This window comes from Epinephelus moara, chromosome 12 (assembly GCF_006386435.1).
Source record: "Epinephelus moara isolate mb chromosome 12, YSFRI_EMoa_1.0, whole genome shotgun sequence".
NCBI lineage: Eukaryota > Metazoa > Chordata > Actinopteri > Perciformes > Serranidae > Epinephelus > Epinephelus moara.
In genome coordinates, this window is record NC_065517.1 from 26,123,136 (window position 1) to 26,148,748 (window position 25,613).

The 25,613-nt window shown below is 41.7% G+C and overlaps 1 protein-coding gene across 1 annotated transcript in view; it reads right to left on the minus strand.

Annotated features, from left to right (window-relative positions):
- The window catches only part of LOC126399208 (nesprin-1-like), a 59,609-nt gene that overhangs the window by 2,420 nt on the left and 31,576 nt on the right, over positions 1-25,613 (minus strand). Inside the window, exons 17-48 of the mRNA XM_050059062.1 lie at positions 25,449-25,601; positions 23,896-24,039; positions 23,566-23,742; positions 22,919-23,077; positions 22,508-22,672; positions 20,563-20,697; positions 20,088-20,249; positions 19,740-19,948; positions 19,528-19,636; positions 19,252-19,416; positions 18,997-19,164; positions 17,498-17,662; positions 16,712-16,852; positions 16,460-16,620; positions 15,206-15,362; positions 13,905-14,132; positions 13,713-13,811; positions 12,250-12,437; positions 9,817-9,970; positions 9,069-9,679; positions 8,469-8,648; positions 8,099-8,252; positions 6,105-6,263; positions 5,311-5,493; positions 5,089-5,190; positions 4,535-4,738; positions 3,531-3,738; positions 1,650-1,765; positions 1,184-1,389; positions 939-1,100; positions 568-847; positions 137-309 (exon numbers count right to left, since the gene is read on the minus strand). Coding sequence (XP_049915019.1) covers positions 137-309; positions 568-847; positions 939-1,100; positions 1,184-1,389; positions 1,650-1,765; positions 3,531-3,738; positions 4,535-4,738; positions 5,089-5,190; positions 5,311-5,493; positions 6,105-6,263; positions 8,099-8,252; positions 8,469-8,648; positions 9,069-9,679; positions 9,817-9,970; positions 12,250-12,437; positions 13,713-13,811; positions 13,905-14,132; positions 15,206-15,362; positions 16,460-16,620; positions 16,712-16,852; positions 17,498-17,662; positions 18,997-19,164; positions 19,252-19,416; positions 19,528-19,636; positions 19,740-19,948; positions 20,088-20,249; positions 20,563-20,697; positions 22,508-22,672; positions 22,919-23,077; positions 23,566-23,742; positions 23,896-24,039; positions 25,449-25,601 — 5,777 coding nt within the window. The remainder of the gene's footprint in view (positions 1-136; positions 310-567; positions 848-938; positions 1,101-1,183; positions 1,390-1,649; positions 1,766-3,530; positions 3,739-4,534; positions 4,739-5,088; positions 5,191-5,310; positions 5,494-6,104; positions 6,264-8,098; positions 8,253-8,468; positions 8,649-9,068; positions 9,680-9,816; positions 9,971-12,249; positions 12,438-13,712; positions 13,812-13,904; positions 14,133-15,205; positions 15,363-16,459; positions 16,621-16,711; positions 16,853-17,497; positions 17,663-18,996; positions 19,165-19,251; positions 19,417-19,527; positions 19,637-19,739; positions 19,949-20,087; positions 20,250-20,562; positions 20,698-22,507; positions 22,673-22,918; positions 23,078-23,565; positions 23,743-23,895; positions 24,040-25,448; positions 25,602-25,613) is intronic.

Genomic DNA, 25,613 nt, shown 5'->3' on the forward strand with positions numbered 1-25,613 from the left:
CACTTAAATGATGACAGAATATTAAGTTAAAGGTAGGACCACTTCTTTAAAATCATTATGCATATATGTAATTGCACACATGGGGGATAAGACATCAAATTAAATTCCAGATGATGGAACAAGGTAAGCAGTCTACCTGTGGCAGCTCATGGCAGTCACAAGCAGCGTGGCCCATGCATCCTCCACTTCCTGTAGCTGAGAGCGGACCACTTCCTGTCCGGCGGCTCCATAGCTGCGCAGGGCCAACTCCCCCTTACCCATGGCCATATTCAGCTTGACCTCCCCCTCCCCTTTCAAAAGCAGGATGTCCTGTAGAAACACAGAGAGGTCAGAGTGAACTGGGTTCAGACTTTCTCAAGCAAACAGCCCCCTCTTGTGTTTACTACAACAACTGTAGATTGTAATAGATGTCTGGACATAAAAATGCTCTATTAGAGTAGATTAATTAAACAAAGAACAATATAAGTGTGTTCCTTACGATTCTAACAGCTTTACGCATCTCATCGTATATAATATTTCATGAAAATTACAGATATTTATAGTCTTCTAGTCAAACCCCCCTCTCACCTGCACAGTCTCCAGCCTCTGCTCTAGCTGTTCTTTGGTCCCCATGGTGCTGTCTACTGTACCCAGTCTTTCCTGGATCTCCTCCAGCCAGGCCCAAACCCCTTGGAGGGTCTCTCCAAAGGCCTGGCTCTCTTGGCATCCCCGCAGCTTCTCCCTGGCTGCCTTCAGCAGGGCCTGGTGCTCCATCTGGAGCTGGCCTGTCACTCTGACCTCTCCTCCTGACCCCCGGCCTGCTTCAGAAAGAGACTGAGCCTCCTGGCTGAGACGCTCGATGGAGTCCCTTGCAAGAGACAGCGATATGTTATTGTTGAGAATATTTTACAGCCCACGCTCTATAACATATGGCCTTTCACACCCACATATATACACACCTTCTTGCAAGCAGTTCCTTATGGAGGTTTTCCATCCGCTCCAGCTCTTCTGTGGTGTCTGGGGCTCCTTGCTGGCACTCTGCCCCAAGAACAGGCTCTCTCTTGAGGCTGAGATCCATCTGCTTCAGCCAGTCTCTTACACCCTCCACACAGTAATTAAAGCTGGAGAAAAGAGGAGAGACATATTTCCATTTAGTTCAAATTACTTTGCATAAACACATGACACAACAAGAGAGATGACTTACTCTTTCAGAAGGTCAATACTCTCTTCCAGGTCTCGTTGGCTCTGAGAGCAGCTGTCCAGGTAGTTCCTCCACTCTCTCTGACAGGAGGAGAGATGCTCTTGGACCTGTGCTGCTCCAGCTTTAGACAGGTGGAGCTGCAACCTCTCGGCTTCCTCACGAACCTTAGAGAGACGCTCCTCACCCTCTGATGTCTGCTCAGCTGACATCTGTGGATGTAGAAGGGACATGCTGCTAATGAAAACTCATACGTCTCTGCAAAGTTAAATAAATAAAGAGCCATGGTCATGATGGCCTTTTTCTAGAATAGGATTTGTTACTATGATATAGTTATTACTTGCTTAAATCTGTTAATTTTATTATCATCATAATTTTGGTGTCATAGATTGATAGCATGCCTGTACCAACAAGTGAAGTTACTGAAAACTGAGACCACAATTACCTGTAAAAGTATGATATATAACTGTACCTTTAGCCTTTGCAACTTTGCTCCAAGGACGGTAAGATCTCCTGATTGGCTTGAGCATTCTTTTAGCTCCAACTTCAGATCTGTCAGCCGAGAGTGAAAGTCTTGGACGAGCTCTGCTTTGACAAACACAGAGAGCAGGTAAACAAATGTTGACAAGTTGATGAAAACCGACGTGTGCTTAAATAAAGCCAGAGAAGATTTAAAAGTGAAGGAGCCCGAAGGAGGAGAGCGAGAAGAGGTGATGTGTTGAAGCAGATGGGAAGCGTGGGCGTGTCCACGCTGTGCAGTGCTGGGTTGCCTTGGCAACAAGCCCAAAACGACTCTCGAGAGAGCAGATGTGACGAGAGCGACATTACTCTCCGAGGCACAGGTGTGTGTCTGAGCAACAAGAGCGCACCGGTGCGCCAGACAGTGTGTGTCAATGGAGTGTGGGTTGTAGTGGGTGGATTGAAAGTGCTCTGGGGAAAAATGAGGATAATCAACACTAAATCTGTTGCACTACTAACAGGAACAAATGACATTGCATCATGTAGTTGCACACTGTTTGATTGGGTGATTATGGGATTTTAAGTGCTATTAAAATCTATACGTCTCATTATAAGGGAAGAAGTTACAGTGGTTGTTACTGTTACATTAATGACTTGATGTATTTGACTGAGGTAAAGAACAAAGAAGCCCTGGAGTAGAGAATTTAACAAATCATTAAACAGAGATGATACATTATTACCAAGGAAAGTTTTATAAAGTTAGGTCCAAGTTGTTGATGTATATAAAAGAAAGAAGTTAATAATGCTACAAATTGTTTTTTTCCTCATTAAAGAAAATATGCCACCCACATATCAATACATCGTGCCCCTTTGTTTGTCATTTTTCAATTATCTCCACAGTTTACAGTCTATTCCTTCTTTCCTGTACTTGTAGCCAATTTTATGTGCCCAGATTTAGTTTATTTTGTTTGGTCTATCACTTATTTTTCGTAGTAAATTGATCTACTGTAGCAACTGGCTATTTGTGTCATATATATAAAAACAGGTTTTCCTCATGAGCCAAACAGAGTGATTGAGACACTGTGTAGGACATACAGGAACAAAACAGGTAGAGTGATATCAGCACTTTATCAAGGACTAGTTATGAACAGAGGAATCTCCACATCCTATATTAGGGACAATGGTAGAAAGAAAGCAAAATACAACTAACAAAAGAAGACTGGTTTCACATATCCAACATACAGCAAACAACCACCAGCTCCAGGATTTGGAAAGAATTTTGTTGGAAGAACATAAACAGATTTTTCATTACTCCTAAGATGAAAAAGTAAATCTACATCTGTACAACAGGCATGCTGGAGACTGTGTAGGGAAAAAAATGTAGCTAATACTCATGTTTTTTGGGGATGTAAGGTCTGGATGTATGGATTGAACTTAAGGCAATATTAGGATATGCAATACCAAACACATGGGAGGTCTTATACCTTAGCAACCTGACAAGAGAAACTGTTCAACATAAGGGTCAATACTTAATCTAAATCCTTTAAGCAGGAGCGAAGAAGGCCATTACCAGGAACTGGCACAAGAGGATCCTCCTTCTCTAAGTGATTTGAAAGACATTGTTAAGGAGATATATGACATGGAAAGACTCACTCAATTACTGAGACTCCAAAAATCATAATTCACAGAAAAATGGACCATATGGACTGATTATATGGCCCACCGCAGAGACTCCATCTAAATCTCTTGATGGTCATGGCAAACATGTGTTTCAGGTGACCACTTGTTTTGTTTTCCTCTGTTTGTTCTGTGATAACAAATTGAAAAAAAGCAATAAAATTTATGTTAAAAAACTCACTCCAACATATCTAAACTACACATTCATATCTCCTACCATTGAAGTGGAGCTGTAGCCCATCCTGCAGGCTGCCCCTGGTCTTGGCACAGCGCTGCGCAACAGCCTCTGTTCGCTTGGCAATGGAGGTGAGGTCAGAGGAGAGGCACGACAGCTCCTGTGAGGGATGAGACCTGCACAGGGCACTCAGAGCATCTCTGGCCGAGTCCATGTCTGCCCTCTGCTGCTGCACAATGCTCTGCAGGTCCTGTAAATGAAAAGAAGTAAGAAAAAAGAAGGCCTGTCTTCATGTGTTTGTAAATAGGGCTACAGGGTGGTGGAGTGATTTGTATTGTATCCACCTTGCAGATGGGTGGTACAGCTAGATTTTCTGGGGGCTTAAAGGATGTACGCTTCCTTCTGCACAGTGATATGGTTGGCAGGTGTAGTTCAGTACAGAGAAAATAGTTCCTACATGAAACTGCTCACAGCAAAGGTCTGTGGATTATCTTGAGTAACTGGGTCATAGTTTCTTGAGAGACATTGATGTTGAGTTTTTCAGATGTATTTTCTTTGGCGCTTTGAGCACCAAACGCTGAGTGCCATCTAGTTCCTTTATACTGGAGAGAAGTCAACATGTCTACAGCCAATATCTCCAACACTTACCAACTCACACCAAAACAATCTAGACTGATTAATAGCACTGCAGGTAGGAGGAAAAATATGTTATTTGGGGGTGAATTATCCCTTTTAAATACTTTTAAATGCCTCTGTGTTTGAAAGGTGCTATACAAATAAACTTGCCTCATCTTAACTAGTGATGGTTATGCGGGCAGTTGTTTAAATAATTAAGGCATCACTGGTCAACTATTGTATCTTCTCGTGTCATACAGTATAGTGCATGTTTGGTAGTATGAAGCAACAGAGATAACAATAGAAATAGTGATAGGTAGAGAAAGACTATGTGGTTACTTGCAGAGTGACTATTATTTTTCTGCATAATATATTTAGGTCTTGAACTGTTGTGTTCTTGCATTATCTTTAAGGAAATGAGAGTGTCATACCTTCACTGTGCCAATGTCTTCAGGAGAAGTAGCTTCAGTGAGGTCAGATAGCGAACCCTCAACTGCCACCAGCCGCTCGGCCATCTGGGAAATGAGGTCCTCCAGTCGCTGCTTCTGGAAACTGAAGTAGGTCAGAGTGTGTTTGGCCTGGTTGTACACCTCCTGTGCATGGGCCATTTTCTTCCTCAGGTCTGACTCCAGGACCTGGTTCAATAAAGACATTTAGCAAGATTATTATTATTACTTGTTCATTTTAAGTATGTCGGTCTTTGTAGTTTTATTTTTGCAGCATCAGAGTTTTGTATTAGCATTTTTAATCCCTAGGACAATAGGAAAAATATTATTTTGCAATGGTAATTTCAGTGGTGTAGGACAACCACCGTTCCACCCAGCTTAGTCTTGGAAAGGTGCTGGAAACATCATTAAGTCCAAACTGGTGGAAGAGATTTCTGCACACTTACATCTATGCAGCATTTTACTTGAGACCGAAATAGACCTAAAACTGGAGTTTTAGCAAAATCCTCCAAAATGTTTTTTCCCATCACCATATTCACCTGCATTTGTAACGGGGTTTCCTGCAGCTTGGCTCGCTCCTTCAGCTCTGTCACTCTCTCCTGCAGGGCGTCCAGTCTCTGCTCCCTCTTCTCAACATCAGCCTGTAGATCAAAGTGCTAGACATTTCAATTAAATCGGACCTGCTATGAACTCACTCTGAATATTACACCATCATCATCATTCAAACACTCTTTCATACAGACTATTCAGCGTGCTCTGACCTGAAAGGTGGCAAGATGGGCCTCTGTCTGCTCTTTATCACTGAGATTACTAACACTGTCGGTGAGATCAGCGATGGAGTTGGCCGCCCATTGGTTAATGTCCTGCTCCATTGACTTGAGGTTGTCCCACAGCGCTACACAGTAGCCCAGTCTCTCTGTGTTGGTTTGTATTCTCTCTGAGACCTGAAGGAAAAGACACCAGGAGTCTATCTGAGTACTGAGCAGAATACATCTCAATCAACAAGAGAGGTAGGAACTCTCTCCCTCTTTGTGTTTAGTTTTCTCTCCCCGTAACAAGGGACGGTATACTTTACCGGGAGATGGAGGGAAAACAAGACTTAATTGGTTTGACAGATGTGGGGATGAAAAGTGTGTGAGAGGGAGAGACAGAAAGGCAGATAACGTGTCTAGACTTGTTTATATTTCTGTCTAATTTGTGACAGCTGAGCAGCCAACTAAATCCCTCAAGAGCAGAAAATGGAAAAAGGGAAAAACATAAATAAATATCATTAAAAGAAGAGCAGTGCAAAGTGTTTGGCAGAGCCGTAATGTGGAAGTCATAATTGATTTTTTTTTTCCAACAGTCACATAAAACAACACCACAAATCTCCTCATACCCTGAATAGTCATTACCATGTTTGAGCTCCAGACAGAATTCATGGAGTGCCACGTGTCAGGATGAGGATAACTCATTAATATCACAAAACCCAGAAAAAACTCAGGGATTTCAGCTGTCAAGACCTCTTTACCAAAACAGACGCACTGTACAGCATTAGTTATCAAGAACCACTCACCTCCAGCCACTGGTCTCTTAACATCTCCATGTCTCTCTGGACGGAGCTTGCATCAGAGTTGGGAACCTTCTCCAGCTCTCTCTGCAGGTCCTCCACTGTGCTGATGAGCTGGTCCATGTCATCCTGTTTTTCTCTCAGCTCAGCTTGGACAGTGTCATGCTAGAGGGACAGAGGAGAGTGCAGAAGGAATGACAACAGACCGCCACTAGAGGGAGAGATACTGTGCAAACAGGAGGGGGTTTGTTGCTGAGGTGCAATATAATTTCTGAGAGTTCAGCTCACTGACTGATATGCAGGGAAAGTCATGCACACTGCAGTCTGATACCTATAAATCAATAACTGAAGAATAAAGTGCAGTGATTTAAAGAGAGGAATTTTTTTTTGCTGCTTTGAAAGCTATGAATCATTAACTTTGATTTATCAGGAAAGATATAATCAACTTATACAATAATTTGGACAATGGATATTCCATAGCACTTACATTATAAAACACTTGTGGTAGTTTCTGTATAATAACCATGAATCAGGGCTGCATGAAACAGGTAGTTGAGCATTTCCCATTTTGCAGGCCTGATTAATGATCATTACATAGAAACTACCACAACTGTTGCCAGGTAATAAAATCACAGTAGTATTTTTGTACAGTATTACCTTGAAATAAAAGAGAATGCTTCATACATAAGGAAGGATGAATTTCTGCATTATATTATGATAATCACCAATTTTGACTTCTGAGAATTGTCATATCATTTTGAAGGTGTTGCGCTGATAGTGGCCTATGATATTGTTTAAAAAAAAAACCTATATTACCTCATTATTATCTGGTCATTACCCCATTAATGTAATTTCTATCTCCCTTTCTATCGATTTTGGCCCCTTATTATTACCCTGTTACATATATTTCAGTCTAATATCACCCATAAATATCCACTGTTAATACCAGACTATTACCTGGTTATTACATGGGATGACTTAATGGCTATATCTTTATTATCAGACTACTACCCAACTATAACCATTTTGTCATTATTACGAGCTGTAATTCAAAGTACTATCGGATGTTATGTCCTGAGCATAAACTGTATAAAATAATGGGCATTACCATCATGGCCTCACCTATTGGTTTGTGGACTCCCATTTTGAAGCCTTGAGTCTGGCATTTTGGCTGTCATCATCTTGGATTTTTGGAACCAAAGGCGACCATATTTAGATTAAAGGAGCTAATCCCACTGGCAGCTGCTAGCTAGGTTAGCACTGTGTATATACGGCTATGGTTGATTGTGCTAATGCTAATGCTAATTTACGCTAGGAACAAAAAAAAAGGCTTAAAACCATTATAACAAAATGTACTAACATGAAAAACTATATATCCGAGTCCTTAGCGGCTCTATTAGTAACTAGTCGTTTAACAGGATTTTATTTAGACAACCAAATTGTTACAATTAACTTTCATGAAGTTAAAACATACTAGAAAAGCAACAGCTAAGGCTGTGCCTATATACTGTGATTCTGGGGTACGCCATGGTTACATTACCTAACCAATGTTGATGCCATGCTCCTGACTTGTCAACAAACAACACCCATGTGTCACTTAAAGCGACAATGCTCTTAATTATGCATAACTTTATGCCATAACAACATTTAAATTCACCCCTCATAGGCTTCAGTTGTCATTAAACGGGAAAATTAGAAAAAATAATAAAAACATTTCTTTTGTACCAGGCTGTACAGATGTTTATTTCTGCTGTGAAGTTGGGCATTTTAACATGGGGACTGACTTGCTTTTGGAGCCAGCCTCAAGTGACCATGAGATGAACTGCAGGTTTTAACACTTCTGCAAAGCTTGTTCCTGACATAGCTCAGTGGACTATGAGACATGTTTTGATGCATGAATCATAGCTAGAAATGTTGGTCCACCAAATGCATCATGTGAAAAGAAAATGCAGAAAACTCAACACTTAATAATTTTCTGAGAAAATGAAAAAAGCACTGACTCGAGTAAAAGTCCTTTTGGCCTCCTGAGCGTTGTGGTTGTGGTCAGGCAGATTGTGAGCAACAGCCTCAGCGTTCTCCACAACAGCAGTGAGGATTGACTTCAGGTGGTGGAACTGGCGGAGAAGATCTACCATAACCCCACTCTGTTCCTGACTGTATGACAAAAGAGAAGAGAAAGGTCAAGACTATTACTTGGCACATCACTTGGCACTGGATATTAAATGATGAAAATACAACAGACTCTGCAACTGCTGTTTAAAAAATTCTCCTTCTGTCTCAGTGTAACTTTCTGCCTCCGCACAGTAGGACCAAAAACAAATATATGAAATGACTGAGTCAGAATCCCTCTCTGTTGCCCCCCATCTTTACCCGTTGGTGATCAGAGTCCTCACGTTCTCCCAGGCTGTCTTCACCAGTGCTACCTCTCTGAGAGCCTCCCCAGCCAGCTCACTGTCTCGCTGGGCCAGCTGGCTTCCCTTCTCCTCTAACCACCGCTGGGAATGCTGCAGGGACTGGAGCTCATCCTCCAGCTGGACGAAAAAACGCAGCCTGGGAGAAGAAAACAATGGGGATTACTACCTGGATTCCGACATAATATATCAAATTTTTCGGTTTCAACAAATTAGAGAATTCAGATCTATATTTTGGCTTCATTCATAGACGGTATACTCTCAGAGTTTGGCTTATAGCAGGTCTGTGAATGAAAACCTCAGAGGATTGAACAATTTATCTAAGAACAAAAAGCTGTTACAGGAGGAACATAGGTGTTTGGATAGAGATGTCAAACTGCAGGTACCGTTTATCAATACATATCAATAGTTATTGATATGGACTGATACCATACAGTTTATTCAGTATCAGCTGATACAAACTCTGCTAATGTTAAATATAATACCACAATATATCTGGGGGTGTTTTGATCACCTGTTTTGAAAAGCCTGTACAGAGCTCTCTCTGGCCCCCTCTTGCCTTGCTTCATTCTCCAGTTTCTTCAAATTCTCCATCACCTCCTCCCTCCTCTCCCTGAAGGAGCTCCATAATGCCCCTAAAGCATCTGCTTCACTCTGCCTCCATCCGACGCCCCTCTGCACCTCCTCTAGAGCCATCATGAGGGCCACCACCTGTCCCCTGCAAGATGTTCTTCCCTGAGGATGGCTGACATCTTTGGAGCCCCGCCACTCTGCGCCGCTCAGGTGAAGGTGTGCCTTGCTTAGCTGCCCATCCAACCCCACTGCCTCAGCTTCAAGCTTGGCCACGTCTTTAGCCACTTCCCCTATTCCACGGTGCAGCTCTTCAGCTTTGGAGCGGTCCCAGCTCCCCCTGCCCTCCACCGCCTCATGAAGGCTCCGCACAGCCCTACCTGCTGCTCCATTCTTCTCCAGAAAGGCTTTTAATGCTGTCAGGCACTCTTTACGGAGGAGCAGGAGACGCTGGGACTCATTGAGTGGCTGTAGGCAGTCCTCTCTCCAGCCCTGGAGCTGCTGCTGGGCCTCCAAGGTGGAGCAGCGAAGCAGGGAGGACTCTCTTTGCTCAAGAGTCTCTCTCAATGATGCATGTGCTTGTAGTTGCTCCTCATGTGTCTGCAACAAGATGGTTCAATTAGACAAATTTATATCAGCTCCTACAGCAATCAATATAAACTTGTTTACTGTTACTGCTCCAATATACAGAACCTATAAAGGACATTGTTGTTGACAGCCACGTATTGATTTCTCACCTTCAGCTTACTAATTGCAGTCTCAACATCAGCAATATCAACCTGGGAAGAGCTTCTCAAGCCAGACAGGAAGTTCTCACTCCTTTGGGTCAGAGTCAATAGTGCCTGATCAAACTGCTCCAGCTGTGACAACTGCGACTCCAGCAGCTCAAGCCTAAAAGAGCAGTGGAAGGCAGGTTGGATTGAGGACCTGACAGTGATTATTGCTACTATTGCTGCCAGAAAAACAGTTTTCTTTCACAAATTAGATGTAACACAGGGTGAGCAACTGATTTCTGGTTATTTGAGAGGTGAAGTATATATATTTTTATGCTACTACGTTTTTTTGAAAAACAGATAAATTTGTATAATCTTTATGATACTGTATGTAAAACAAGAGAATTGCCTGTGTGATATGCTGTTCTTCATAGAAGTGCATCTTTCCTCCAGTCGTGTGAGATCATTGCTGATCTCTTGGATACGAGTTTCAGGCGCTGTGGGGTACAGACACAGTGCAAGATTCACAAGACCCTGCAGAAGAACTTCGTAGGATGTCGTCTCACCCTGCATTTCCTGGATGGCAGAATAAGTGTTTAAAAATGATGGAATACAGAATAGCTGACAACACAATATGTAGATGAGGCAAAAATATGCATATTTTCCTTTACATTAAGGAAAAAAAATCAAGATGCAAATGGAAATGATTTACCTGAACGTTTAGCAGTTCATTTCTGAGCTTTACTTTGTCTGCAGAAAGCAGGTCGGTGTCTGGACAGCAAACAGACTCACATCTGTTCAGCCAGCTTTTCATGGACGAGCTCTCCTTTTCAAATCTGCAGAAACAAAGGTGGCAACAAAGAAAAATATATTCAAATGAAATATGCAATTTATGCAGCACTATTCTGAAAAATGAATAGAATACTGATCTAAGAAAAGACTGATAGCAGCAACCTCTGATCTTAAAGTATACACACACAGTGACACAGGCTGTGTTTTTCTTTTATTATCCGACCATGCCTTGGTATCAGTGACAGGGTCATAATGGGGCAACCATATCTCGCCAGAGCACCAACTGCTGTAAGTAATCCCTCATACATACACCTGCAGGGGAGAAGACCGACTGCAGAGAAACACAACCACGCACAGAGACACACAGAAACTCAGCAAAAAGCTGACTGGATAAATGCAATAAAACAAGCACCAGCGCTTTAACAATTTAAACAGCTTGCATGTGCCTTATACAGAAGAGTGAAAAACAATCGCTGCAGTCTATTGTCCAAGTCTATTGTGTGATCAAAGAAAGCGATAAGAAGAGCGTATTATTAGAATAGAAAGGCGATGGCTGACTGGGGGACAGACAGATTGGGTCAAAGACAAGATCTCACTCCTCTACATCACACTAAGATGAGGGAATGATTCAGGGAATAAAAGAGGAAATTAGCACAGAGAGAAGGATTCAGACGAAAGAGTACATGCACAATAAAAGGGGAAATTGCAATGTTTATACAATCAGACGGGAAATAGAGTCAGCAAAAAAACACACAGTACAGCACAGTAAATGAAGTCCTTTTTCAGCAGTTTGTGTGTTTGTGTTGTGTATGTTTGATATGACAAGAAATATTCTAATACATCTCCTCTAGGTCTAAGACACACACACACACACACACACACACACACACACACACACACACACACCAGGTACAGAAACATGCTGTCAGCCCAGCAAGGCATCACAAGAATCGCAACACATCCTGAATATAATCTCAGGTAAACTCAAGACAACCAAACAGAGGAATTTCAAACAGTAGAGACATCTGTGACTTTCTTTGTGATTCTGTGTACAGCTGAACAAAGTTTATCAAAATCACAATATGGCAAACTACATTTTTCAAATCGCAAGAGGCACAACATTTATTAAGAGTGAAATGTGTGTCAAATTACTACTCTAAATTAAATATTGACATACTGCAGAGATACCCTGGCCTATACATCATATTCTAGACTTGAGAAAACATTTTTGTTTGGTACAGATTCCCGCAAACATCACACCACTACCATATTAATATGTATTTTCAATGAAAAATTAGAATAATGATGTAAAATTATCACTCTAACTGATTGCAAAAGATATCACAATAGCAGTATCAGTCAAAATGATTGCTATTCAATATCTTTTTTTAAATCCTTCAACACTAAATCTGTCTATAATCTATCTATGTGTTATTGTCTTAAAAGCTGGAAAGGATGGCTCATCTGGTTATTCAATGGTGAAACATTCAGAATTTTGCTGAGCAAAGCTGGAGTACCAGTTACATGAGCTTAACACGGACTGATGTTCTTCTTCAAACAAATGTACATCTGCAGTATTATTTTTTCACCATAGTTTTTTTCGCAGATGCCCTAATTTTTCAAAAGCAATTCACAAGCATAGACACACATTGCTGTTGACTTTACCTTTGCCACAGTGCTAGAAGGCTCTCTAATGTTGATTGCTTTTCTGTTGCCTTTCCCATAAACTCTCCCTGTTGCCTCTGGAGGTTAGCCACCTCTTCCTCCAGCTGGCTGCCCTCTCCAAGCCTCTTCATGGCTGAACACAAAGTCATCAGCCTGGGGTTCAGCTGCTCAACAGCCTGGCAGACCTCCTGGAGGAAACAGAGATGTACTTGTCATCAGCTCCGCAGAGGATGTTAAACCACAATGGCTACAAAGTCAACTCCTGCACATAAATCCTGCTAACAACATAACTGTTTTTCATTCAATTCAGCAGCTAGTGAAAATAACTGAAGTTGAAATTGTTTTTTTTTTTTTAATTTTAGAAAGGAGTCTTGCTTTTCTTTCAAGGCCAAAAGGAGACTGGTCGCCACCATCTTTTTTTAAAGGGTCTTTTATTGCCTTTATTATAGACAGCTGGAGAGTGACAGGAAAGGGCATAGAGTAAGAGGGGATGACACGCAGCAAAGGGCCGGGGGTCGGTTTCTGACCCATGCTGCTGCCAAGGACTCAGCCTACATGAGGCACACGCTCTATCAGGTGAGCCAGAGGTCGCCAATTGCAGCTGCCCTCATGTCTGTGCTGGACTATGGTGATGTTACATGCGTGCATGCATCATTACAATTCCTACACACGCTGGATACTGTCTACCACAGACCACTGAGATTTACTACATATATCAAAGCCCTTTCTCACCATTGCTTTCTGTATGCTTGGGTTGGATGGTCTGCCTTTTCCACCAGTAAACCTAACCACTGGCATATGAAGCTATTATTGGTCTGCCTCCTCCTTACCTTAGATCTATATCCTACAAATAGTGTGTGGAGTTACTATCTTTGCTCTCAGAGCTTACTCACGCTAACAGTTCCTTAAGTCCATACCGAAATAAAAAAATTCGAAAAAAAGTATCTGAGTACTGTATGCTGCTCCCTTGGCTTGCAATCAGTTGCAAAATTACCTAAATCTTCGGGGAGCTGGTCTCATTGGATGCATTCAAAGTGTTTCTAAATTACCTGGAAGCAGACATATTTTGCCTGTAATGTTTTGAATGATTGAAGGATGTTTTTTGATGTCTTCATCATTTTGATTTCATTCCTGTACGTTGTTTTTTGTTTTCATTTTTAATTGTTATGTATTATTTGTGCTGCTACCGGTCTTGGCCGGGACAATTGACAAGTCTGTTACTTCTGGTTAAACAAAGGTTAAATAAACTAACGATGTGAATAATTACAGATTATAGTATCAGTTAAATTAAGGCCTAACCTGAGAAATAATCAGGAAAAAAAATGTTGATTTCTATTCTTTTACAGTGTAGGTATGAAAAAAACAAAAGGTACACCATCCAGATTTCTAAGGATTCAGTAACATTCTAGTAAACAGTAGTGATATATGACTATAGGCACTCTTTGTGTTTGTTTTATTTTTACCATGTGATCCTGGAGGCTTTTGTAGGTCTCAGATGATGATGAACAGTATGTGACTGGACAGTCCAGCTTCTCTTTAAGGTCACTCATTGCTTTCTTGACCTGATAATGACCAAAAAAAATCATTTACTGTTAAATGTATATAACACACTGGCACTGCAAAGTCATAATTACAGTTTCTTTGTTGTCGAGTACCTGTTCAAGGTTATCATTGTATCTCTGCCAGTATGAGGCGCTCTGGTTGAGCTGTCCTCCCAGCTGCTCCACTCTCCCCTTCAACTCTTCCCAGTAGCGCCTCATCTGTGCAAGTCGTGCCCGGATACGTCCAGCCTCTCCAGGCGTCACAAAGCTCGACAGAGCCTCACAGTCCGCCTCCATGTGGGCAAGGGCTGCCCTTCTCTCTTCTAAACCCTCTGACATAGCCTGTAGGGATGCAACAGCAGGGGAATGCTAATCAGGAAAAAGTGCGAGATGGAAAAAATACAATAAACAAGACAGAACGAAATGCAGTAGCAGAATAAGACTTGATAACACGCTGTCGATTCTCTCTAGCTTCTTCATTGGCCTGACACAGACATTGTTATGTTTTATCTTCTACAAGCTCCTTTATCTATCATAGGGAAAAGTTGTGTCGCTGCACGTTTGTGGAAAAATTCAAGCACAGAAATTGTGTAGGAAAAAAAACTGACAGTGCTGTTTCTGGAGGCAAATGTTTTCAAACTCACAACTTATCAAATGGTTGCCGCAGGACTTCTTAAGTCCCGTTATCCCAAATATTTTTAGACATTTTTTTCTCTAGACCTCCGTGAGATTGACAAGGCTGAGGTCTGGCAAGCCAAGATTATATTTCCTTCAATATGATCAATTTATTTTCTATATGCTCGTCTCTGCTGCAGCTCTGACCCAATTTCCCCCTGGAGTTACATTAAAATTTAATCTTATTTCATCTTAATCTTAATAACCCTCGGGCCACGCTGATACTGTTCACTATAGGCACGAGGCCAGACAGCAATTTGAACTCATTTTACTTGGAGCTCCTAAAAAAATGTGTGGATGGTGCATATTTATTTGTGAATATCAGAAGGTGATTGAAGGAAAATGCTGTACACTGTGCAGTCAGTATCACAGCTCTTCCTAACTGGACAAGATGCAAACCTGCAAATATAAGATTGTTTCAGTTTTTCCCAGTGAAGATATCCTGACCTGTTCTGTACATCAGTGAACAAGCTAAGCAGTGTGATGCTTGTTTGAAAAACCGCTTGCCCTGGTTATATTTTTGCAAAGCTTTGTGGACTGCCAACCTACTTTCAAGCATTTCTTGGGCTTGATCAGGGCTCAACAGGCCTCCTAAATGCTGGTGCTTATAGTGTATCTGGACATCTATTTGTGCTCTATCCACTAGAGTTCACTCACTTGCTATAAGTTGGGAAGAGGGGTCAGGATAAAAGTCACGGCAAAGAATGCAGTTTTAAGAAAGAATCAGATACATGTCAGACCTCCACTGTGCTGATGTGTTTGTCCAGAGGATCTAAGGAGGAGGTGGAGTTGACAGCCTCCAGCTCCGCCTCTTTCTCATTGATCCACAGAGAGAAGATCTCTGATTCACTGCTGAAACGCTCCCACCACATGCACATCATCTCCAGCTGGGCAACACTGGAAGACATGAGAACCGTTCTGAAAAATAAACTGTGTGCCTATCTGTATGTGGTGTAGAGATGAGAACAAACAAGCCCACACTGACACGAGTGCAAACAGAAGATCAAATCCCAGACAGTCACAGCATGTTGGTAAAATATTATCTCACTCTAATAATGTGCTTCACTTTTTTCAGACTTTCCCTTTCCCATTGTACAAATATTACAATGACAGATCTGCAATTTTGCTGTTTAAGAGGACTTATTATGCTCTTTCTGAGGTTTATTCTAGTACTTTAGGCTTCTACTGGAACATGTTTACATGATTTTATGTTCAATAAACACTTAATTCTCCTTAAACTGTCTTTGCAGGAACACCTGTATTTACTCGCTATCTGAGACACTCTGTTTTAGTGCCTGTCTTTTTAAGCCCTCCTCCCGTAAAAAGCCCAGTCTGCTCTGATTGGTCAGCATTTCCAATTCTTCGGTATCTTGGTGTCTCTGCACCATCATTGTAACCAGGGAATGACTGTAACAGAGTTTAGCAGCACTTTCTACTGTGAAAAATTAACAATAAGCCTCTAAAACAAAATCTTCACAACCAGACATGTTCCAGCAGAAACAACATCAGTAACCAAGATTACATGTTTCCCCAAGGGTAGCAAGTAGCTTCATGTAGCAGTGTAGGTTAGGTAATGTATAAAGTCTCAGTAGTATGTCTGGAGCAGATGACCATATAAAGAAATCCATGCGCTAATGTCAGCTTGTCTCAAAAGTGGAAAAAAAACGTTGGAAACAAGGTATGTAGAATGGTCTGAAGCCTGAGGGTTTTGCTCACAGGAATTACTTTTACATACGTTTCCTTCATTATTTGAAACTTTGGGCACATGTAATAAGAACATTCAACATTGCAACTTTATCCACAGTATATGAAACAAAAGAAGGAAAAGCACAATAGGTCTCCATAAAGTGAAGGTCCTCTTCACAAGCTATAAATAAATGACAAAGAATGCTGTTTAGCATAGTAAATAATGGCATCGTCACTTTATTTCTCCTCATCAAACCTGAAAATATGATTTTGTACGAAGGAAGTCACAGTATGACGATGGGACATACTTCTTGTTGAGGTGGTCTTGCAGTTGTGTGACTGCTTCTGTAGTGGACTGAGCCTGCTGTAGAAGAAGAGTCTGATTCTTCGGACCAAGCTGAATGTCTGCTGCCTTCTCCAGGAGGAGTTCTGCTCGCACAGAATACTCCTCAACCTTTGTGAGGAGCTCCTACAGACAAGAAAAAAATCAATGTATCATATAAGCAAATACAGAGCACACACTACATGCAAGAACACACACACATGCTGTATGTACACACCTTGTTATGCTCCAGTTCAGTTTTCAGGCTATCCAGGCTGTTGAAAATAAGTTCTTTGTGCAGCTCATTGTTGGTATTACTGATAAACCTCCAGACTGCCTCTCTTTCTGCTTCAAAACTCTGCCAGGAGCTCAGAGTAGCCTTGAGATGATAGAAACAGCAAGATAATGTCAGTGGGTAGAGCTTCATACAGGCAATACTACATGTGAACACAGAGTTGATGGGTACAGTAGTGTTTCGTATCATTCAAAACAGTCCAGACCAAAATAGTCTTTGGTCTTAATTTAACTCTAGATCACTGCACAAAATTATAACAAGGAACATCAAAATGCACTGTCTATCTTCATCTTTTATCATCAGTCCCTCTATATGTAATTATTTGATACTGGTGTGATAGGGTCCATCTAGAGTGGATCTTTAACTTTCATTCACTCAGAAGTATAGACACCAGAATCTTTACCATTTATCCCTGATGTTTTAAAGCTTTGATTTAAGGTGTTTTACTGTGGTTTTCCCTTTGAAAATGAACTTATGCACTCCTGGCATCTCCAGACATTTTCATGTAGAGGCATGTTGATTTTCTGATCAATCCAAGGACAGTGATAAAAGTGTGTACACAGCTCCCAAGACAACAGATACAAACAAAATTAACATTCCACATAACAATCAATATCTGGTTAAGTTTTAACATGGACCAATCAATCGTCACTGCAGGAGCGTGTGCGGAAACTCACATGTGCAACCATTAGCACACTGACACATGAGAAAAATCCAGGCTCAGTCTACCTGCAGGTTGTGCTCCTTTGCCGCTGATTTGTGGTCGACTTCTCGGAAAGCTCCCTCCAGCTCCCGCAGGGACTGACTAAGCCCCTCCCCTTTCTGCAGCTGGCGGCAGTGGGCCACCAGAAGCTCTGCCTCCCTCCTGTTAGCATGCAAGCGCTTTAGGTGGTGCTAAAACAAACACATAGAAAAGAAAATAACATGTCAGACAGCAAATTTGGTTTTTGCAGCAAAATGACAACACAATATCTATTAAGTGCATTGAGGTGGATTTTTTTTAAAGGGGATCTATTGTGCTCATTTTCTGTACACAACGCAAGAACATGTTTACATGCTTTAATGTTCAAAAAACGCTGTCTCTTTAATCCCTCCTCCCGAAAAAGCCCAGTGTGCTCTGACTGGTCAGCATTTTCTGGTCTTCCACATCTTGGCATCTCTGCACTATCATTGCAGCTGAGGGAATAACTGTCAAAGAGAATAGCAGCATGTTCCACGGTGAAAAATTGCAGTTTATAGCTTCTAAACACAACCTGCCAGAATTTAGGGCAAAATATATATTGGTAACCAAGATTACCGTCTTTCCCTGATATAAGCATGTGGCTTTATGTAACAGTGTAGGCTACATAATGAAAACATTTGCAGTAGTGTACCTGGAGCAGACAACCATATTAAGAAATACGGCATACTATAGCCAAAGTAGAGAACTACAATTTTAAATCTACTAAAATTAAAATCAGTTTATCGTTCAGTCAAACTGGACGTTTGTGCCAAATATGAAGAAATTCCCTCAAGGCATTCTTGAGATATTAAGTTCATGAAAGTGGGCATAGAGAAGGATGGATGGACAACATGAAAAGATAATGCCTGTGACCACGGCCACAGTCGCCGGTGCAGAGAAGTAAAAATGTTTATCTCATTATTTGAAACTTTGTCATGTTTAATATGAACATCTGACAGTGTAACAGTATATGACAGAAATTAAGAAAAGGCACAATAGGTCCCCTTTAACACTATCCTTCTCTCTTCTAGATGCATTTTTTAGCCTGTTTGACCCCTGATCCAGAAGTGTGCTTTGTAGCACTTCTATCCACATCTTATAGTGATGTCACAGAGTTCCTGAGTACACATTAACATCACTGTAGCAAGGTAATAAGTTAAACCACTGAATGTAAGCAAAACTAAGACTTGTTGAGGCTGTTAAGTTACTCTTCAAGTTGTGAGAAAAATAAATCCTAAATATTTTCTGAGGTGTCTTCATTTTTCTCTTTATCACTTAAACCAGATGTAATTTAAACTCAAATTATTCGTTTCCCCTTTGACATAAAACTCCTCAAAAGACACTGAAAGAGGCTGCTAAATTTTTCTAATTTGAAGACACTTTAGCGTCAGTGCTTGTATTTCATCAGCTAATTTCAGAGTCATCTGTTGTATTCTTCTGATGGAAGCTTCTGTTAATCACTGTCCAGGTTAACATCACCAATTTCCTTCCTCTGAGCTACACACACCTGGTGAATAAGGTAAAGTTGTTTGGCCTCCTCCAGGCCCTCAGCATCCAGGATCCTGCCGGTCTGCTCCTCAGCCTCTCTCCGCACCCTGAGAACCTCGTCCAGTGCACCACGCACCTCCTCCTTCAGTTCCTCGTACTGGAACATAGCAGAGCCCTCCTCACCCCACTGTGAAAGAGGGAGGAAAAGTATCAGACAGGAATATTTTGTTAGGAGAACAGAGACATTTGTAGCTTTTGGAATATCCTACAATACCTGACAGAGTGAAGAAAAGAGTGCCCGCAGGTCGGTTGAGAGTTTGGCCAGAGCTGTTCTCTGTCTCTGGACCTCCAGTTCAGAGCTGACTTCAGACAGCCCAGCAAGACGGCTCTTAAGCCACAGCAGACTCTCCTCTCGGGCATCTACTGCTTCCTGCAGTGCCTAAAAATGGTGGGAGCAAAAGGGAATGCGGGTTTACTGAGGCTGAGTGGTATTGAATCAGAGCCTAATCTCTGAGCCTACAGCAGCAAATATAATGTGCTGCTAACTCACCTGAACAGCAGCATCAACTTGCTCCTGGTGGCCCGAATTTCTTGCCGTCTCTCTCAAAAGCCTCACCTGCCTCCTCTGAGATGAAAGCCAATCAGAAAGCTCACAGAACCTAGAAAAAGAAGAAGCTACTTTGAACCCCTTCAGTGATGAAAATGTCAGACTCTAAGGAGTTGGAGTTACTGTGAGGACTTTAAATTTTTGTCCACCTTTACCTCTCATTCCACTCTTTCCATTTATCAGGGTGATGCTCCAGTTTGAGGTGGGTGCTTTTGATTTGCTCCGTAACCTCCTCTACAGCCCTCCTGGTGGAATCTAGCGTTCGATAAGCCGGGTCGTTGTCAGGCAACTTATGACACAGATCCTCCATGTTTCTAATCCTCTTCTCACACAAAGTCAGAGGTTTGCGTTCCCTGAAAAAAGTCTGGAGATAAGGGAGAAGGGAATGTTGAATTAAGGAGGTGCCAGTATGATGATGAAGATGACGTTAAGTGATTTTATCTTTCTTTTACTCTCACTCCTGGTTTAATCTGTTTAAAATTTCTACGAAATCCGAGGCTCACTCTGTGCTCTTTGATCACTCGCTCACTGGTGCAGGTGCCAGACAGGGCTTGCGTTTCTCTGTCCAGCTCTGCTCTGACGTCTTGTATAATCACATCCACTCGACTACGCTCCACCTCCACTTTAAGACGGAGCAGGTGAGACGGTATCTCACCCTGGATGTCCTGCGGAAAAGACAGAGAAGACACAGAGCACAGGAGACAAGGCTGATAAGATGTGCAGTATAATACAAGTGTGTTACAGTTTCATATTGTATCATCCCCAAACTGTCAAAGACAAAACATCATCTAAAGAGACTGCAAGTAAACACTGAGGGGGTTGCATTTTAATCTAACTAGTACAGGTTAATTGGAAACAGACTGAAGGGAAATTTATCAAATTCAAAGGTCTTCCTGGTTATGTTAATGAAGTATCTGCTAAGTGTCTCTAGAGATATACAGTAATTAGTGAGAATGTTAAAGCACGGTGACCCCTGACCTTCCAGTGTTTGTGCAGCCTGCGGACAGTTTCTTGCAGCCCCTGTTGCTCCTCCTGTGGCAGGATGTCAGTCAGCTCATCACACGCCTTCAGGAACACACTCAGCAACCGCTGGTCCAGTTGGCCAAAAAAATCCTGTGCAGAAAAAAATACATGTGATGGGACAGAGAGAGTAACACATCTTGAGTATATATCATTTTATCTCTTTTGTTTGTGGACAAAAAAGACTGGCCCATACTAAAAGATCTTTTAAATGTTAAAGGATGTTAAAAATGTGAGACCACACACATAGAGACATGTTATAGCTGGTACAATAGCAGATCTTTACTACATAATTATCATGGCCAAAAGAGTTTATTATAATGATAACATAAGATGCAGTGAAAATTTGAAGAAAAATAATGCTATCAGTCAAATTTATCTTTAACTTTATTTATGATGTGTTTTTCTTTTCTTTTTTGGCAAATGAATAACACTGTAAGGAGGTGGAGACAGAGTCTGTTACCATTACTGTACAAAATCATACAAAAAGAGCAATTACACTGAATGGATGCTAAAAGGGCAACCAGATGGCATTTGGGGAGGGTGACAAAGTGAGAACGGAAAGAAATAGATATGATTTAAAAGGTGATGGATTTTTTTTATGCATTATTATCATATGTATATTATTAACATGATATCAATATTTAGTTTTTAAATATCACGGTTATTGTTAATACTGGTGTAATGTGACATATAATGATACATTTAACATTTTGTTCTTGTACCTTGTGGAAACAATGATTGGGCCATGACAGTATACCTCACACTAATGGATTCCATTCATGAACAACCACAACAATCTTGCTATTCTGCACGATCAAACGTAACTTCAGAGTGAACAAACATGGTGGACGATGGGCGCTAAGAATCAGCTGTTCGTTTTTGCACTCATTTTTACAGAAAATCTAGGAAGCACACAGAAAGAAATATCGATGAAGTCATGAAGACGGTGTGAACATTGACTGTACTGTACATGTTTTACATTGATTGCTTAATTCTTTTTTTCATAGTGACATCACCCATTGGTTTGTAAGCCACCTTTATGGAGGCTCGAGCTCGGCATTTCAGGCGCCATCTTGTTTTTTTTGGGGCCAGAAGTGACCATATTTAGAAGAGAGGGTGGAATGGAGCGGAGTAAGGGGTGGATCTAACTCAAGGACTGTAGCGACGCCTGTCGCTCAGAGCAGCCCTGCCCTCAAATATGCATTACTTTGGGTCTCAATAGAATATCAAAAGGTGAGTTATATAAAAATGTAACCCTTGTACAGTTGTCATGAATGTTAAAATTAGCTATAGAGACCAAAACCAATTTTGCAGCAGGCTGTAAACATGTTTATTTCTGCAGTAAAGTTGTGCATTTTAACATGGGGGTCTATGGGGACTGACTTTGTTTTGCAGCCAGCCTCAAGTGGCCAAACACGAAACTGCAATTTTTGGCACCTCTTTGTTGGTTTCATTTTTCAGTCTTGGAGATAGCCACTTGATTTACAGTGCAGGCTGGAGGTCATTCCTATTCGATATTGCATAACAAATAACCCAAAATAAATTTCAGATCATAAATATTGATCATGCTCACTACTTATGATCTGAAATTGGTGCAGCCAGGATAGACTTCCAGGCAGATCAGGGGATGTAAAAAAAAACTCATAACAACCCCACAACCCAGAAAAATCAGGCAAGAACTGTCAAAAAAACATGGTTTTGCCGACGACTGACAGGGAATCTGGGCCAAAATCAGCTTGATTCTCACGCTGTGTGTACCTGGTATTACAGGTGTATTTTGAGTGCTGTTTTGCTGCTGTGTATAAACTGTTTGTCTTTGTGGAAAAGAGAAGACTTAGCAGCCAGTATTCTTGAATGTATGTCCTCTATTTACAGCAGAAAGTTACAGGTTTGATCTTACACTGTGTTTCTTTAGTAATTCCTCGGCATCTCCAGTCTCTCTCAAGCAACCCTGAGCTTTCTTCAGCACTCTCTCCAGCTCCTGTCTTGATTCTTCAAACCTCCTCCTTAGGCAGTTGTTGGCCTCTTCCTGCCTTCTCCATTCCCCAACCTCCTTCAGCAAAGCCTGAGAGGACGGACAGTAGGTAGTGGTGATTGTAATTGGTCTCTTTGGTAATATGGTGTAATTACATTATTTGTTTTACGTCAAGCAAATGAATAGCGAGACACATGAGCAAGTCTAATCTGCATTGCTGCCTCCTGGGTGTTTTGATGTTCTTGTAATCTCATTAATATAATCAGCGTTGTGGGTAATGTTGCATCTGTGTGGCATTCTGGTATGTGTGCGTACACATGTATGTTTAACACTAACCTGCGCAGAGCCCTGTATTTCAGCCACTCTCTTCTGCAGCAGGGACAGGTCGAAGTTTCGGAGCACCTTACTGGTGGAGAGTGTCCTCTGCAGGGTGTGGTGATTCCTCTCAATCACTGACAGACAGCGTTTACAGCTTTGCTGCTGGTTTAACAAATCCTGAGGAAATTGTGGAAACAACACAGATGAATAATGAAGTGTGTTAAAAATGGTGCATTCGGATATTTCCACACTTCTACAACAGCAATTCCCTTCCCATCAGACAACCTGAATTACAGCCTTGCAGTTGTATGCCTCTGTCAACCAGTCAAGTTGTAGTTAACATCCATGTAGCCATGACAGTTGACGATGCAAAGAAGCTATATATTCTAAAATATGGATGCTTCACACACATCTTCAACTAGGCAGCACAGAAGAGCTATATAGTCAACATATTTTCAAGGTGGGCACCCAAGATGAGTGTCACCAACACAGAATCTGACCCTTCTGTTCCTGAGATGTGGCACTGAATAATGGACAGAAAAGTGTTTTTGCTGAACATTATGATGTAACAGTGAAGTTGACCTTATACATGTATAAAATGTCATCACTTCTTCCATTTAGACATTTGTGTGAAGTTCAGTCCATTCACTGTGATCATAGCCTACCTGCCACTTCTGTTTTTGCTGGGTCTGGGTCTGTGTGTCTGGGTCTCTGGCAGCAGAAGTGATGCGACTGGCTCGCTCCAGGGCTTGGTAAAAAGCAGTGATGTGTTTCTCCATCTCCTCCAACAGTGGCAGAAGAACATGACACTCCCTCACAAGGGAGGGACACCGCTCTCTCACCTGAAAACGGTTAATAAAGGCTGTTAAATAGTGATATGAAAATGTGTGATTAGGTTATAAAAAAAGTCTCACCAAAGAGGGAAGGTAAGTGTGTTGAGATGTGTGTGATAGATTTCATTCTACTTCTCATGTTTTGGCCATAATGATACCTACCTTACTCAGCTGACTTTTGGCTGTTGCCATAGCTGCCATGACCCTGGCAGCCTCATCCTGTGGCGCATCCTTGGCGAGGAGCTGAGCACTGCGGGCAGCCAACTTGTATTGTGTCTCCATGGCAACAACCTTTTGCTTGGTATTCTGAGATGAGACGTGGAGGCAAAGGGTCATCTTAGACATCCTTAAATTGAATGCACTTTCTTCAAAACTGCTTTTGAAAGATAAGGTTGTTTGCAGCTCTGACTTCAAACAATAAGTGACATAAAGCTTTTAGTAACTCTTTACTAAGAGCTCCCAATAAGCTTTGAGTTTGACTTGTGGTCTGGCGAATTGAGAAACAAACAGTGGGATCATCACACTCAAGCTTTTCTTCAGTTTCTGGTCAGTTTCTGGTCTGATTGATCAGAGCTAATAAGATCAAACTGATGGATTAGAGGAGCGGCTGCTGCAGAGGCAAGAAAACGTTCTTTCGCTGGTTAGACCCAGTCCTGGACTGTAGAATGCACGGTTTCCAGGGGAATGCAGCCAATGTAAGGTAGGTTGAAAAACAATAAGACAAAACTAAAACTATATAATATGAATTTACAAACAATTAAGTTTCACTTTCACTGTGCTCGGTGTTCTGAATGCAGCAGCAAATGCTGATATTTCGGCTGTGCACCACAAAAAAATTAATGTGTAGGAAACCCTGTGCATTATTAAGCTATTCTGATCTTAAAGGTATGCAGGATTTTCCCCCAAAGAACATGTACATACTCATTCAAAAGAAATCCCACTCAGTCACCACTTAGGACCCACTAGTAATGTGTGGTGGTGCAGAGCCTCTGCCCTCTGCCTGTATTTTCTTTTGGTCTTCTTAGTTTGCTGTGGTCGGGATGTTCATGGGCTAGTCTCGCTCACCAGACTTTTCTCAAGAAAAGAAAGGTCTGGCTGGGCCGACTCTCACTTTAAGATTGGAGAAAAAAATGCCCTGGCTGCTTGTATTTCTTTCAACCAATCACAATCGTTCTTTGCGGTGCCACAGCAACGGTGCGCTTGCAAAAATATTGCCGGGGGGAAACAGGTTTTGGTGTAACACGCCCACAAAAATATCGCCTACAGGACGCGAACCATGGCAGAAAAATGGCTACATCCCCGCAAGATCAAACACCGCAAAAGTTAGTAAAGGACGTGTTAAAAACTGCAACCGGAGGTGGTAGGGCGGGACTTCAGCGGGTGGCTCGTTCCGCCCAATAAGAGGCTGATCTTTGCAGCGAACTTCCACCCACTCGGACTATTCATGGGCAAAATGTCCAGGTGAGGCTGGGACTTTATTAAAAGGTAGCAACCAGGTGTCAGACTGTAAGCAGCATCCAATCCGAGACAAAGCTATGAAATCCGTGAACTGAGGGGAAATGACAAGCAGACAAAGCTGCGTCCAAAATGAGAGTGAATCTGGGGTTGGCTTTCACATTCACATTTGCTGGCAAGCGTGTTTACAAACAGTAACTGACATTCCCGCATGCACTAGTATACCTTTAGCATATGATAGAAAAGTTTGCTTTCCTCACCTCCACGTCCTGCAGAAAGGATCTAACGCTGAGGAAAGACACCTGGACAGGAACATTAAGTTTGGCCTCTGCTGTGTCCAGCAGCTCTTTCAGGGCCGTCACAGCCTTTAGGTGGTCTCTTCTCCACTTCTCCAGCTCATCTGCATGGGCATACTGCGATGAGGG